The sequence below is a fragment of the Hirundo rustica genome, chromosome 5, assembly GCF_015227805.2.
Source record: "Hirundo rustica isolate bHirRus1 chromosome 5, bHirRus1.pri.v3, whole genome shotgun sequence".
Taxonomy (NCBI): domain Eukaryota; kingdom Metazoa; phylum Chordata; class Aves; order Passeriformes; family Hirundinidae; genus Hirundo; species Hirundo rustica.
In genome coordinates this window covers 35690874-35708365 of record NC_053454.1, presented here as the reverse complement: position 1 = coordinate 35708365, position 17492 = coordinate 35690874, and the positions used below count along the sequence as shown (strand labels likewise).

Below are 17492 nucleotides of genomic sequence, written 5' to 3'. Positions count from 1 at the left end.
TTCAACAGAAACCAGATTTAAATAAGTGTTCAGTGTCTGCAAAATCAAAGGCAAGGAAGAATGAGACCTCATATTTTTGAATTAATACCATAAAACTTCTAAACCAATCCCATTTTCTTCAAAAACTTTTTATGGCACAATTACAAAAGTATTCATAAAAAAATAATATCTCTGATGTGGCTTATGTTGACACTTGCAAACTGCAAAATTAAATGTCTGCATTAAAGAATACAGCCAAAGAAAAATTAATATTTTGACACATACTAAAGGTCACCTTGTTCAGAATTTGATGCAAGAATAAAATCTTGGTGATAGTTTTCTTATAATTAAGTTTCATATTGAAATGAAGATACCAGAGTCTGCTTCCTTTTCATTAAGTAGGAAAATAGAGCTTGTTGCTGGGAGTCAGATCAATTCATGCCTCTGCCGGATCTAGTATCAGACAGAGTTAGAACATCTATCCCCAACCTCATCTTCCAGGCTAATTAGGATAATACATATTTACATAAAGAGAGCATTATTTTGAGATGAAGAAAAAGCATGCTCAGAATAAGAAAGATGATGGAAAGTGCCAAGAAAAGTAATACAGTTTAAAGACACTTTGGTTTTACAATTCCTATCACTAAACCCACTTCCATCAGAGGTTCTTTCAGTATTTTTCCAAAATATGGACTGCATGTAAACAGAGAATGCTGAATAGCAACCCATCCGCTTGGCTGTCATGTGACAAACTCTAAAAGTTTGCCATCCATGGAAAACGTAAAAATTTGAGGAAGGAAGAGTAATTTTTGTGAGATTCACTAACTTTAATTCAACACTTAATCTGAATTTTTACCTGCAGTCATCACTGTGGTAGTTGAATCATTGCTCCAACAAACAGGATAAATAACAGAGCTGATTGTTAAAACAAAGAAAGAGAAGCAAGAAAGTCAGGTAAGCTTTAGGTCTAGGTGACAAGGTGTTCTTTTTTCTTTTTAGAATTAGAATTGCTTTTCTAATACATTAAACTTCTATTCTAAAATTGCAAACACACAAAATGTAACAAGGGTATTTATAGTGAACCCCTGCCTCTGTATGAGTATTGCAAATACTGATGCTCTAAAGACTCAAAATGCCTGTTTATACATTGCTCATATTCATATTTCAACTTTCTAGGATCCTTTTAATTATTAAAAAATATTTTCCAAATATTTGACATGAACAATTATTAATCATTACATCCTTCCCATACATGCGTCTCTGTTGGAGGGAAACACAGAAGGGATACTGGAATTTGGAAACTGGGATGGTATTTTAGAGGAAAGAATGTTAAAATGTTTCTTGCCAAAAGAAGATGAAAATACAGGTGCAGATTTCTTTAGAGATCAAATCAAAACTATTTCTGTGAAGATAGTTCTAATAAAGTTGGTGCTTGTTTACTTTGCACAGGCAAAGGACAGGAAATTCATTACAAGGAAAATACCACTGTTAAAATGCAGGGAAAGCATATGAGAAACTGAAATGAGTAGTTACCACTCTTTTTTGCCCTACTTAGACTTCAGTCAAGAAAACTCCCACCAACTTCACCACATCCAGGCCTAGGGGGCAGGATAACTGGCCAGGTCAGCGTCCTGCCAGCACGGTGTATGTTTTCAGATGAAGGCCTGGTTCTCAAGCATAGGCTTTCACCAGGCTTCTTTCCTCCTAGGTTTCGAGCTGGCTTCAAGCGAGCTTTCCGCTGGTGCCCCTTCATTGAGGTGTCCAGCTATGACGAGCTGGAGCTAAAGGCAGCCAGGTTCCACCCCACCCGGCAAAGCAGCCTCTATGCTGTGTCCAGGATGGACTCCAGCATGACGGTGGTGTTTGACACTAACGATGGAGACAGCATGCACGCCAGCCAGAAGAAAAGAGCAGCTCCAAGGGACCTGAACTTCAATGGCTGTTCTCAGAGGAATTCCAAGACTGCCTCCACAGCCTCAAGCCTCATCAGCTCACTGCACACATCAGCAGATGTTTATTCCTAAACATCTTGTGTAAGCACAACACTGGACAATATTCTCCTACTTTAGGACTTGGAATTCACACCACAGGAAAGCAAACCAGATTCCATTAACAAACCCTAGCTATAAATATTGTGAGATTTCTGGGAATCTCTTACTTTTTTTTTTTGCTTTGCAGAGAAAGAACAATTTGAAGACATATTTATGTCTCGGTCCAAAAGCATAGGTGCTCCTTGTGCACAACAATGTTTGTAGGGATTATTCAAAATAAACCAACAGCATAAGAAACTTTGTTTCAGTTGTCTCTGACTTGTGGCATTTATGTTTCACTTACTGAAATGTAACAGGCTCCTTTACTTATTGAAGCAGAAACGTACGCTGTTTTCCATTACGAGTGTATTAATTCTACAGTAACAAAGTTATATGAGATTTGATTATAAAGAGATATTTATAATGAACACCTAATGAGCCCCAAGTCTATTAAGCTGTTTTACAATTTAGCCCCACTCCCAGATGAAATTAAGTTCACGTGAATGCAGTTCAGCTCTGTCTGCAACAACACAGTTTAGCAAATACATATAAGAACAGGAGAATGTGACTAAGAGACTAAATTAATTTCTACCAAATTTTGCATATTAGTAAATATTAGACTCTAATGGGATCTGTACTTCCAGTGGAATATATTGCTTTGATGAACATCTCATAGTTTTGCATCAGAGAACTACGGGTAAAGTCTGTCTCCAGTGACCTTAACAGAACATTCCTGATTGACTTTAAAAAGGCCAAAAGATTTTAGACTGTAGATTCACATATGAAAATGACCACTGCGGCAATGGACTCTTCACTTCAGAAGATAAAGTAACAAGATTCATGATGAAAAACTGCCACTGGGGGAAGAAAAAAAAAAAAAAAAAAAAAAAAAAAAAAAAAAAAAAAAAAATCTGCTCTTTTCACAAATTTTCCATAGCTTGACGTATGTAAAAATACTCCTGTGCCTGCCTTTGAAAATATGCCAGGCATTCTTACATGGACATGTTCCCACTGAATTCAGACAAAATCCACTTACTATCACTGTTGCAGAGAAAGCTGAATGTAACAAAAAAAAGGGACCAGAGAGCAACATCTGTTTTTAGTTAAATGGACTTTGTCAGTTGCAGAGATAGACTAGTTACGTAAATGTTTGTTGTCAAGCAGTTAATAAAAAACATAAGCAAAAGAGTGTGAATGTCTTCCTGACTTAGCCAAACCAGCACAGGACAATGCATATCTGGCTGAACCCAACACAGTACCAAAGCTGAGCAATTGATAAAGCAAAGTTTGAAGAGAGAAAGGATTGAGCAGGCTTTAGTCCACATTTCTTCCCAGTGATTGAGGATGATAAGCATTGTGACAGTGAGTATATCAAACAAGATGAGTAAAACAAGAATTATATTTGTATTGTGATTAATGTATATAGTCAATTGTTATGTTCTGCTAAGTGTAACTTGTATAGTGATTTCAGTGTGCTGTGGTATCAGTTACTAAATCAAAATTCTGCATAAGGTAAAATATCCAAATACATAAACCTGATACATTAAACTCTCCATGTTTAAAGAACACAGTCGTATAGTATTGTACTCTTATAAAAATGTATCAAAATTCACACTTTTTCTGTCTATGGCCTGATCTTAAATCCACTGAAACAAAGAGTTCTGTTCATTAATGACATTCATTTTAAATGTCAGTCCATGCTTGTCAACAATCTGTTTCTCTAAAAAAACAGATATTTTCCAACACTGTAACTGTTATACTCACTTCTCCTTGTTTGTTTTTCAAGTGTGTAATAATCCAGCAAGTGTCATGCAATGCTTATAAAATATTTTAGATTTTTTCCCCTGAAATACTCTGTTTTAAGAACTTAAAAGTCTTCACAGGTTTTTTTCAACTCTGTCAAGAAGATCCAGGATAGCCACACACGAACAAAAAATTATCCTAAGCATATTAACCGATGGTGATGTACTACAAACACATAATGTCAAGTCCTCTCTCTGCTCGTGTGCAACTTCTGAGTAACATATATAGAGAAAATGTATACTTGTTGAATAAACAGTCTTTTCTAACTATGGCCATTACAAAATAAGTGTTGATAAATTTATTGTTTTTAAATGTAGAGTATAAATTTGAAAAAGCTGTATATAAAAATACATCTTCATGTAACTTTTAGGATCCTTCATTGACAAATATCAAGAAAGCAACAGTGGCTTCCTCACACTTGTACCTCTAGTGAAACAATTTCACTTTAAGTGTTTTATGATATGACCTCCGGGACAACTAATCCATTGACAATCTTGCTATATTTTGATGAGCTAGAGGTATCTAAAACACCTTCACCATTCCTGTTGTTCTTCTCTGGAGTTATAGGATGTTGCTGTATAACAAATGAAGAAAACTGTGCTTGTAATTACAGCACTGCTTTAACTAGGCATTACAGGGATACATGGTGCAAATCAATCCCTGTGTCTCAGCCCCCAAGAACATGCAGGGTTACACAGTTCAACAAGTAGCACAGTGAAAGCTGTGACTGACAGCAGCTTCCACATAAATTACTATTTCTGAACAAACATTTTCAGCAAGTGGCCTGGTCTCTATAAAATTCCTTATAGGCTTCCTGACACCCCTCACTGAGTGTAGAGGAAAATCAGGTTATCCTCAGTTTGTGCCACTAAGACTGCTCAAAGCAGTAGCAGCCAAGACGAGCACATGCTCTTGTGCGATTACTGGTGCAGCACTGTGGCTGTCTCGTGTCTGCAACCATCAATCCACATTCTTTAATTTTGCTTGTAGTGAGTTAAGGCAAAGAGACAGATACAGCACTAGTTTCTTACCAAGAAGGGCACAATAATACTCCAAAACAGCTGCAATTAAACAACATCAGGAAAGGTCTTCTGGGCTCAAATCTTCTGAAACATGTTACTTTCCTTCTCAGTATAACAGTTTGTAATACTTCTGGCCCAGGCTCCTACTGGAGTCTGCCTCTAAAACATACATGTGATGAAGAGATACCATTGCTCACTGAACAGCCATTTTGCAGGAAGATTCCCTTGGTAGAGAACAAGTTTAACTTCCATATCACCAAAGAACATCAGCATCAGTTTACTCTGTCATTCCCTTGACATTGGCTAAACACTCCCCACACTCTTCCTTGGAACCACTCTACAACCTCAGGAATCCGCACTGGGCCTTTGCGTTTGCATGATGAGTTGGGTGGTCAAGGGAAGCTTCTATATGGGAAATGTTGTGTGGTAAAGTTGGGGACACCCCTGAGATGAAGGACAAGAGCACAGTCAGTCCCCCACTTACAGCCTTAGGACTCTCCCCAAACCATAACCCAAGGGGAATAACACCATTATGGCTGGAGTTTTGATAACAATTTGAAATTGTACTGGAAACAGTTTGAAATGGTTTTAGAAACTCCAGTGATTACTGATCTGAGGATAGGAATTTTGCAGTTTACATCTTGCTACCCTATAAACAGAGGTTCTTTGAGTGGGGTCCTTTGAGCTTCCCTGGACTTCAGTGGGATGCGTGAGAATCTCCCTTTGAGGAGAATGGCTCTCAGAGCTTGCAAACTCTCATGTTTGTGAGAAAGCTGATGACAGGGCATAGGCTAATAAAGTCTCACTCCTTGAGCCTCAGCCCTCATCCACTGAGAAAAGCCAAGGCCCTTGACACGAGTATTTGACTGAAATCAGAGGGAATTTTTCACAGGTACTTCTGTACACACTTCATTGTGTCTGTGTGCATTCATGGGTATGAATTGATTAAATTGATCTACCTATAGCAAGTACAACATAAATACTGATATCTCAGAACTATAATTAAGTAACTGCTGCAATTTTAGTCTATTTTATTGAATTACTTTGTAAATGCTGAATTAGTCAATTGATTAAGTACTACTTAAATCCTTTAAATGTGAAATGTTCATCAGGTCTAAGGCTAAGTTTGTCAATGGTGTCCATGCTGAACCTTGTGACTCTATGAGAAGGTCTTCCCTACCCTTTGCACCCTTATCACTTGCATCCTGGTCTCCACGCAAATAATTCTAGTGATTTTAAGCCAATACTCCTTTGTATGCACCATTTACATAGTAAATAATAGAGCAGACATTGCCATTGAACTTTGTTGCACTTTCACACATCTATATTAAAACTTACTTTTGTCAATACCTGTGACTGTGATCCTTTAAGCTACCCAAACCACTCAATTGTGACAAATTAGCATAGGCAGCAGAATACTAAATCAGTATTGACAACAGTCTTCCACATAAAAGCATAATCCTGAGAGGAAAAATGAAATCCAAGCAAACTCAGGGTATTCAGACAGGATGCATTAAGCAGACGGCAGCCTGGATCTCTTTGGCAGGAATCCCTTGACAGCCTTCCTTCCAGTTCACTTACGACACATTGTCAAGGTTGGGAGACACTGGCAGATCTGCACAGTGTGAGCTATTTGCAGCATGTTTACATCTGGTAACTAAATGCATCACTGAGGAAGGTCACTGATCAATACCAACATATTTTCAAAAATAACATACTGAAGCAACTGATTAAAAAAAAAAAAATGGAGAGCAAAACAGGTTTTAGAAGTTGGTGCTTTTCTATCTATATAAAAACATTCAGGTATTTTGGAAGTGGATGTTTCTCCTTTAATATGGGGTAATTTTTTTCACACCAGTGAAGAAGAACGTATTTCACCAACATAAATTTCAAAACCTTTCAGGCTGTGCCCACCAGGATACAGAACTTAGAGAAATGCTCATTCCTTTTACATTTTTTTGAGGCTTTTGAAGTGCCTATTTCAAGTAGAAATTTACTGCTGAACTTCTTCCTCTAATTGAAGATGAGTTTTAAATTCCAAGTCACAAATACTATGGGCTATTTGTTAAAGAATACCTCCAAAGTTTGCCACAAAATATGCAGGAGATACTGCTGAAGATATACCATGTTTACAAATGTCTTGTGAGTTCCCTGTATTAAATAATGCATTCAGTTCAATTTGTGTCTTCCTGTTCACAATTAGATTCAAGTGGTTCTACGTTCATAAATCAAAATGATCTGTTGACACCAGTCAAAGATAACCCTTTATCAGTCAGTTAATCAGTTGCTGTGGGTGTTTAAATACAAACTGTATTTAGATGGGCTCATATATCACACGGGATAGTTACTGGCTAATTGAATTGCTTTTCTCCCATCTATTCAACTGAAACATGCAGATTGTATTACAGCTGGAATCAGATTTTCCAGAGCAAAGCATTAAGCTTACAAATACCAAACCTGCCTGTTATGAGTACTCTGTAACAGCCTCTGGAATCACTATTTCTAAGTTTCACAACAATGAGCTTTTCACTGCAATACTTGTGATACAAATGGAAAAAGGGACACCAGGAACAGCCTCATGAATTGTACTTCCCAAGCACACTTCTTGAAAATTCATGTTGCCCAGCTTGCTTAGATTTACATGCTTTAGATTTTAAAAAATCCAAACCCAACAAATTAATAATTTCTTCAGTAGGCATTCACCAATTAAACCCTACAAATCTGACAACACTTGAAATGCTCAGCAGCTCTTCTACAACATTGCCCACAAGTTCATATGCAAATAAAAGTAACAAATCAAGTCTATAGATACTACACACATCAAGACTTCAAGCAAGCTCCTTCTTGAATGCAAGGGAAAACTTCCTGAACAGCATCTCGAGATCTGCAGAGGTTCTGCCAGTTGAGGTCTGACCAAGGATGAAGAAATGTTCCAGCATCAAAGGACTTCACAGAGCAGTCCAGGCACAGCTCTATCCTGTTTTCAGTAGTCAAATAGATATCTTGTATGAGAACTGAAAAACTAAAGGCAACCAGCAACACCTCCAAGATCTAAGGTACAGTTTTGCCTTGACCTGAAGCTCTACTCAGTAGGACCTTACACCAGACAAAGTAAGCTTTTATTCAGAAGTGTGTTCCAATAAATTCACAGTCTTCATTCACTTGGTTGAGTTTGGAACCTTCAAAACATTTAGACAAATGCATCACCAAGAAGGTATGGACCAGGTGAGGTGGCCCACCTGGAGCAGTTCTCCTGACAAATGGTAACTTCAGCAAGGCAGAAAAGAAGTGATCATAGAAACATTATGATCTTCACTTCTCGTCCTATATATGTCCTGCACCACAGCACCCTCACAGCCACTAAATTGTGTGACTGCTGTCACCTAGACAGGCTAATGTGCATGGGGTAGCAGGACCAGTACTAACAGAGGAAAGAGAAAGCAGCCAAATATCTTGCCCTGGTCTCAAAACTCCTTTTCATAGCTTGTTAGACATTTAATCACCCTAAAATTTATAGGATGTAGAGATACTTCAGAACTAACAGCAGATAAGCTTAGGTACCAAAAATAGCACAGACATATCAACAATCACTGTTGCAAAACAAGTGTCCCACTTCATAGGCAGTATTAAAGATTTCAAGACAGCCTTGGTCAGATACACTATAAAGCAAAAGAAATTGCACAGGTAAGGAATCGTAGCCCTACAAGGATCTGTCTGTTTTTGCTCTTTTAGAAGCCAGGAAAACTATTCTTGTTGAAACATACTTCTGCTGAGTTAGGTGTTAAAGCACACCTTAATGTTACTCAATAAGGACATGAAAAATGAAGTGCTACATATCACAGACTGAAACTGTCCTTTATGTCCAGTCTTCAGGCTTTCCTATGCCAATATACAGATTTGTGCTTAGCTATATACACAACAAATGCACTTGGGATATCTTGACACGTTACAATAATTGAACTACTGCATTGAGAAACAGGCAAATATACACAAACATAAGAAACACTACAGAAATCCTAGAAAAATCAGCTACCTGCAGATTCCCAGACTACATTCCAATACTGAGAAAATATCAGAAGCCATTTTAGAGCAAAAATTAAAGACAAAAGTCAGAATTTGTGATCTGGTGTCAATGTTTTCTACAAAATAACTGGCTGCCTCTCTGCAATAGAAATGCAATTTGTTTATAACAAAAAGAAAAAAGAAAGCTATTCATGTCTCACGGTTACTGGGGGGGAAGGGGGGTTATAAATGATCTTTCTAACTACTCTAACAAATTCAACATAGTCTACAGAATTTTTTATTTATTTATTTTTTAAAGTTCATGTCAAGATTTTATGACGTTCTTCTTGCCTGGATGAATACACAGTCCAGTTTGCAAAAGGGGATTATTATTTTTTCCCAAACATATTGTTAACAAGAATCTTTTTACCCTTCCATATGCTCTTCTTATCTAGCCTTCAGCTATTAGAACAAATGAAGAATATTTGTTAAATCATTCATTTAAAAATGGCAACTTATTATACTACCAAAATCATACAAAAACAACCATTAGCTAGCCCACAAAAATTCATTAGCTAGTCCACAAAGAACACCAGAAAGTCCTAAACACAGGCAAAATACTAAACTGATTTGCATTTTTTTCGTCCCCCTGCATTCACTTTTTGGTTCAATTTAAAGTGGATCTTGAGCCAGCAAAAATTAAGATGATTTTTCTCCATTGACTTTCTGTCAAAGCCACTAACCAACCAAAACATATTTGAAAGTTTAATTTCATTAAGTTTCTTTTGCTATTCCAATCATATAAAAAAATGATATGATATGGCATTACCTAAAAAAAAATATAAACAGAGCAGCTGACTGGCATAATTTATATGTCACATATTCAATAGCAATTATGATGCTTTTACAAAACAAGTTTATCACATTTCAAGTAGTATCTCTCATGCTTTTGGAATTTTACTCCATTTCCCCCCATATTTCAGAGATTCCATATCACTGTTCTAAAAGATCAGATTTTCTATCAGTTTCAAGTCTTGTTGATTCAAACATTCTGATAGTGGTAAACAGATCAGTATAATAATAATAAGGTCAAAGTATTACTCTGATAGTAGGAAAAGGTGTAAGGCTGATGTGAGAGCAATATCTTGGCAGTTTTGACTCTGAGTGTAGAGCAGATTCAGGAAACAGAACCCAGAATAAGTAATAACGACAGTCACAACAGAGCAGAAATTCTGTAAAATGATAACTATGTTGAAGAGGCAGAAAATACCTTGACTTTCAAAAAAGGAGGACCCGAGTCCTACTGAACACATAGCATCCAAGATAAGAGAGGCTGTGAGGACACAAATGAATTTCTATTCGATTCTCAGCTTGAGGAACAATTTTAGCAAAAATTTCACCATGCTTTTATGAAAAACTATTTCCCTGTCTCCCCAGAGAATGTGTGTGCGTGTGTCTTACCAAGTCTCCACATCTTTACACAATGGACAGTAATGATTCCTGGTTCCCATTTCCAGACTTGTGATACAGAATACTCTTGTATGCTGATTAAAGGTGATCCAAATGTATAAGATGCAATGCAATATATCCTAGAAGATCTAGATAACATGTTTTCCAAAGAAATAGAAAGAAAAGTTTTCAAATACCACCACAGGAATAACAGACAAACTTTTCTAGAAAGTAATTTTACTACTGAATAAAAATAGTTGAGAAGAGTTACAAGAAACCTACACAACAGTAGTAGCTACAGACAGAAGAGAGAGGGGGAAAAAAAAAAATACAAAAATGACTCCCAACCAAGAAATAACTTGTGTCATTCACACCATATGCTTGGCTTGCAGTTAAGCATCCATATTGCCAAAAAAAGGGGGTTCTGTCTCTAGATACTTTTGTTGCTGGCAGGAAGATTTGTGAAGGTATCTTCCAAAACAGCAGTACTAGAAAACTGATTGGAATAGAAAATTAAAAAAAAAAGGGGGGGGGAAACCCAAACCAAATGCACAAAAAACCCAAACAAACAAAAAACAAAAAACCCAAAAACAAACAAACACCAAAACAAAAAAAAAAACCCTCAAGAAAACAAAAAACCACCACCACCACCCCTCCCCCCAAAACCACCCAAAAAAACAAACACCAAACCAACAAAAAACCTCACAATCCATTGAGCAGGATTTATTCTCCAGAGAGAAGACTGAATCATTGCTGAAAAATTAGTTCCATTAATGAGGAGGTGAGGGAACAGAGATAAGAATAAAAGCCATGGAGCAGGAAACACAGGATTAAGAGAGTTCAAATAGCTCTGTTGTCCAAGGTCAAACTTATAGCTCCAAAGTCAGTGTTCCTGTCAATCTGGGATAGCCACTAAATCTTCTCATAGTTACATTCTAAGCTCTATTAAATCCCAAGGATTTTCTTTCTCTGAATTTTTCTCTAGGTAAAAAACCCACATCTTTCAGATATGTGAGACAGAATAAGTAATCTTTTATACCTATACCTGGTGTTTGCCATAGTCATTGAATTGAGTGCATTTTTTTCCCTGCATAGTTATTAAAAAAATGTCCCCTCTCTATATTTCTTATATCATCTTTAAACATGGATGTCTACTTCAGAGGAAACTCGCCTCTTGTTCAGTTTGGTAGGCTTTTATGCACTAACCACTGAAAAAGACTACAAAGTAGAAAAGAATTCTGGTAAGTCAGTTCACTGTCTGAGTAGTAACCAGTGCTGGGAATGTCGTTCTCAGATTCCCTGGCTACATATTTATTCTTGACAACTGGCTTGCTTTTGAAAACCAAAAGCTGGGCTATTTTTAAAAACCAATTAATTGTCTACTATAAAACCCTGTTGGTGTACCAGAGCTATACATAACCCCGTATACGTAAAGCCCGGTCTGATTTGTTCCTCGATCTCTCAGTTCAGCATGTAGGGCCTCCATAGGGCTTATATCCCTCAAGAACATAGTACGAAGAAAAGATACCAAGTTTAGAGCACAGGCAGGACTAAAGTGAGATCAAGAACTACCTACCAGGATCTGGCAGGGCAGAAATAAGCAAAAGAGATGAGGCAATGGGACTGGAATAGAGATTGCTAGTGAATGGCACCATATGAGTGCACAGGTATCTCACAAATAACATAAAGAAACTGCAGGAGGAGTTCTCAAGGACAGCACTGCCAGGACACAGGGGGCAAACATTCCTTAAGCTCCTGATGATCAGCACAAGATACAAATTGTGTTGCCAAGCACCGAGGCTTTGCAGTGCCTTGGTATCTGCTTCTGTCACCACGAACCACACATGGAACACAGGAAGGGTTGTTCCCCTCCAGCATCACATGAATGACATTGCAGCCCTGCATCAGAACTGTGCTGATATTACAGCGATGGACAGAACAAAACCTGTGACATCGCTCACATGCCACCTGGCTTATCAAATACCACCCTATTAATATTTCCTTGGAAAACAGTTTGTAAGCTGGTGACACTCCTGTCTTCCTTTGACAAAACCTATTTCGCTATATTTGAGCGGTGAATTTGGCCTGTGCCCTCGTCTCAGGCGATTCTTTTTCTTTACAAAATTTCAGTGACTACTTTACCAGGCCTCTTTCATGTCATAGCACAATCTGCCTATGTTTTTCTTTTCTGCTTCACAGCTAAGTTACTGGATTAGACTCCCTGGAGAACTAAACAAAAGTTTTCTTCCCTCTTACGACCTGACAGAACTATTTACATTGCAGACTTAACGCATGCTCAAGGAATCAATATTGGTATATTACTATTCTGAATGAATGCAGACATTTATAGCAGAGACAGATGCTCAGCGACTTGTCTGCAAAAAGATTCTAAGAAAGAAAAACAGTGAAGAAATTACTTTACATGTTCCCTGAATAATGCACAGGAAAAAGAACGATATAAAGCAACTCCATGAAAATAAATAATTTCCATAACTTTAAAGCCACTTTTCAGGAAAAAACATATTTTCACTGACGAAAGGAGTATCAAGTTCTGTCTCACCCTTGTTCTCGCCCTGGCGCCAATAAAATGGAACAAATGCATTACCTTGACAAAAATTTCTCCAGGAAATGCCATCTTCTAGCAGTAAAAAGGCAGAATTTAGTTGCAATGTTTTTATAATTAATATGACGAAGAAATCTGAACCTCGACTAGGCTCGTAAAAGAGATAAAGCTTGAAATATTTAAGTCAACATGAAGTCAAAAATGAAGTCTGCCTTTAGGCTCATCATAGTGCAGCACAAGTGCCCCATAGTAGTACACTCCAAAGAGGGAGATTACTCCCTCTGCATTCTGCAAACAAAATAGAAGCCATCTTCAATTAACAAAAATCTTCTTGTTACTATAAAAATATCATTGCTTCCCCCTCAGAAATAACAAAGAAGTAGCTTTGTAGACACCGCTGTTTCAGGATTCTGTGAGTGTGCAATCTGGCCACAAAGAAGTGCATATATCTAAAGTTTGCCAGATGCAAACTTTACATAAATATATGTACAATAACAAACATAGTGCAACTTCTAATTTTTACACTGGAGAATAATACACTATTCTCCAGCAAATTCCCACTTATAATCAAACCATTACAATGAAAATTCCCTTCTCACATACAGCAATGGATGGACTACATGATCTTAGGGAACTTCTCCAACTTAAATTATTCTATGAGTCTATATCAATTTTTTTTTATCAAAACCTCCTGATACTTCCATTCCATTGATTCTAAAGCTATGACAATGGTTCTATTTTACTATCCCCTACACAATTATGTAATACAGTCTAAAATCAATAGATGTTTTGAAAGGAGGCACTATCATCTCACTCTGTTATCCCGGGAAGCCAGTTTTGGGTAGACACAGTTTTATGTTAGCATTTAAGGGGGCAAGAAAAACTTGACTTAAATATACCATTGCTAAATAAAGAAGAAAACTACTCTATCTTCCAGAATATGAGCTACTCTCCTTCTCAGGGGATTTTTTGAGATTCCCACTAAATTAGATCAGTTGGTAACTGAGCTACTTGAATTAAGATATTATCATTCTGCCTTCTTCCTGATTAATTCTGGTAAGATCTGAATAACTTTGAACAGCTATAATTTTCTTTGCATACATTGCCTTTGAAAATCATTCTGCACAGTCACCCATGAACAATTTAAACCTCACCGCCAGACTATAATTTTAAATTTTATGGTTAAAAAACACCTTACCTTTAATCCTTATGATTTATTTACTGTCAAGTTGAGTTTTATTATTCAAAAATATAATTTTTAGCTTTGATGAATTGGTGTCTAAAGGCTGAATTGATACATTTATATTCAAAAGCAGTTCAGAAAAAAAAAAAATCTTATCCAACAACAGAAAAACTGTTGCTATTATGCTATCCAAAACCTATAGTCTGCCTCTTAGTTTTATGAAATTTTTCTGTGTTTCCACTTTCTTACTTGCTCAATCTTTTTCTTACAGATGCAAATAGAACAAAAAGCTGAAAATGAGATGTGAACTCACTACGATTTCTTATGAAGGACTCCTTGCTGATGATCATAAGGGTCTACTGAGAAGTTATTGTGTTACCAGTGTAGATTTCAACCAGTACACCATGTTCTCTTCTATGCTGAAGTAACCCGAAGACTAAAATTAAAAAAGGAGGTGGGGATTAGAGCCACGTACAAGTGCAAAAAAACCCAAAGAAAGATGGAAAGGCTTTTTGTATTAAGTTAGTTATTAATAAATATTAATAATTAATAATACATAGCAATATAATTCTCCTCAATGGATTTCAGATGTTAGCAGACTGTATTTATTTTAAAAGTCTATAGGCCACGTGCCTTCTATTTGGATCCACATACAGGCAGTAATGCAAACCTCTGTCTATAAAGACAGCTTATCTCCCAGCCTTTCCTTGTATTTACACCCAGTTAAACGAATTCTTTCCACAGACTAAATTTATTGCCAGTGGGAAGCAATGCTGCCTGTACTACTAGCAACTCGCCTGTTACCCAGTTAGGCAGCAACAATAAATCACATAACATAACTCTACTCATAATTACTAAGCTTCAGCTGGGAATGTTCATAGACAAGGTAAAATTTGGTGCTGTTGTGAGCTTCAGCTGAGCTGCTGTACTTTCTATCAGTTCAAGATCTGTCCTTAGTGAGTGAAAAAGCTAGAAGAACCAACAATAACTCAGGGTGAAATTTGATGTAAACCTAGTCCTTAAGACACAAAGCTCTATTTTAAACAGGCCTTCAAATTTCAGTACCAATGACCAGACTCCTGGCTTCTAAGGATTTGACTAGCAGGGCTGCAAACAATGGAACAGTCATGAGCTTTTGCGTTCCAGCACCTGATCCTTGCAGACCAGGTAACAAAAAAAAAGTCTATTCCTTCACAAGTATGTTGGACAAGGGTCAATTAGAAGAAGGTAACCCTGGATATCTTCACCTGAGCTGCCAAACTAAGAATTAATTACAACTGTACATCTGTTTTGAACTCTAGAAAAGTAGAACATTCATAAGTCTCATTTAACTAACTCAAGCCATTTTTTCATCATAAAAGGTGAAAATAAGAAATGGGATTCCCTTCAGTTTCATCTGGAGCGCTGCAAGACACCCCTCATTAGACATTCTGTACATCTGCAATATGATCAGGCCTGTCTTGTCCTGTAAATTAGCAGCAATTAAGCAGTTACACTGATACTAGACGCTAACATGTCACTGAGGCTGCAACTCAGCACCTGCTATCATGAAGCCATTATTTAATAGTTACAGATTCAGGCAGAGAATATTACACCAGTGTAATATTCACATCCTGAAGGTTTATGCTTAATCACAAGGATCATACAGTTGTTAAAATAAAGACTAAACGCATCACAAAATATCTATTTATGTGCAATAAGATGTAATAATTCATTTAGCAATAACAACCTTGTCCTTTCTTCTCCCCAGAAAAAGTTGCATTCAAGCACGCCATTACATCTTGAGTTGGAATGGACAGTTGTTCTTCATGCACAATAGAACTATGGTATTTTAACTGTATGGCTAGGTATTCAGCCCTCTCTCCAGCATTCATGAAAGAAAATCACCTTGACAGACAGGCATGAAACTTTTCCTGAACACAACGGCACTCAACTACCTAGAAGGAAAAAAGTGTACGCATGCAATATCAATAACCATGAGCAGGAAAGGAAATTAAACATTTCTTGAGACAGCAGAAACAAAGAAAAAAGGTTTCTTAAGCATCATTCCTCACCCCACTCCCCAAACCAGGGTTCAGGGACTTCTAAAACCAATGAGAAGGGGGAGGGGAAAAGGAGGGGGGGAAAAAAGGCGGGGGGGGGAATGGGGGGGGAAGGGGGGGAAAAATTCACTTGTTTTCCTCAAAATAGTTCAAGTGCATTCTTTCAAGTTTTAGTACTGGGAGAATATATGTGCTAAAGCTTTTTCTTCAGAAGCAAAGAAGGAATAATAGACAAATTGATTCAGAAAGACAGCAGAGAACAAGCTGGCTATAGTCTATGTCCTTACACATGATGCCATGCTGGTGCATTTAGTCAAGGATTTAGATCAAGGCTGTATTTATCCAAAAGAAGGGCAAAATTCTTACCACAGAATGCTCAGGCATGTGGAATTGTAGCATTTCTTTTTTTTTTTTTAATTTTATGTTCTTCTAAATCACCTGTCTTTTATAAATGTACTGCCTCAAACCGTCAGCATTACATTACAGCAAGTAATAAAGAGACTTATTGCTGACCTGTTATCTTCCAAGTTCCAGAATGTCAAGAAGGGCTGAAAAATGGATTCTATAACATCCATTTCCCTTCTGTGAGAACAGATCAGACTTCTCTGATTTATTCATTCTTTTTTCCAACAAACCAATCATCATCTAACTTAGCTGTTCATAAATCAGCTCATGAGTGTTTCACATTACTATCCACATAGGAGGAAAAAAGTCTATTAAGAAATAATAACAAAAGTAATTTAAAATGTGTATTGCACAAACCACAAAACTGTTTAGCTGAAGAAAAGTAGAAACTGAGTACAAATAGAATAAACTAAAGAAAAAAAAACCCAAACCAGGAATTAATTTATATATACAAACCCCAGAAAAACAGATTTCAACTCTAAATCAAAATGACAAATCTGAATTATTTCTATGTTGATATAAACTTTACCTACTGTATCTTAGGTATTTAAATGGCAACTCAATACAACATAACTTCAACCATAGCTCATTGCTGTTGAGATTGAGCAGTACATTCTACACAGCAGCAATAAGGAACACCACACAGCTTGAGCTTACAAGGGTTGTTCCAGGTGACTAGTGACAGTTTGTCAACCTTTTTTGATAAGTAACCCTTCATAGGTTACATGTGAATTTGAGAAAAATTGTGATGACTAAGGTTCACAGAGTTTAAAAACCTAGAGCTACAGGAACAAGTCTAGACTAAAACCTTTTTGTTTGTTTCAGTTTTCATACATGCATTCACCTGATAAATTTTCCAAAAGCTTATTACATAGCTCAAAGAAATTCCTCCTTACTCTCATAAAGTGTTTCACAGATTCACTTGTCACAACCATTACTTTGCTAGCTTTGCATATAACAGCAAGGTTCCCTGCATGATCATATTTTTCAAGATTTTAGTTGCTTTGTTACTCA

At 36.9% G+C, this 17492-nt stretch overlaps 1 protein-coding gene and 1 long non-coding RNA gene across 3 annotated transcripts in view; one reads left to right on the top strand and one right to left on the bottom strand.

Annotated features, from left to right (window-relative positions):
- Positions 1-2843, top strand: part of TACR3 (tachykinin receptor 3) — a 51576-nt gene extending 48733 nt beyond the window's left edge. Inside the window, exon 5 of the mRNA XM_040064664.2 lies at positions 1688-2843. Within this exon, the coding sequence (XP_039920598.1) occupies positions 1688-2003 (316 nt within the window). The 3' untranslated portion in view covers positions 2004-2843. The remainder of the gene's footprint in view (positions 1-1687) is intronic.
- LOC120752900 (uncharacterized) overlaps positions 1-17492 on the bottom strand; it is a 43161-nt gene that overhangs the window by 2567 nt on the left and 23102 nt on the right. Inside the window, exons 2-4 of one of the 2 annotated variants that reach the window (XR_005700874.1) lie at positions 15761-15968; positions 14345-14467; positions 836-894 (exon numbers count right to left, since the gene is read on the bottom strand). This is a non-coding gene — a long non-coding RNA (uncharacterized LOC120752900). The remainder of the gene's footprint in view (positions 1-835; positions 895-14344; positions 14468-15760; positions 15969-17492) is intronic. The other variant, XR_005700875.2, reaches the window with a different exon arrangement.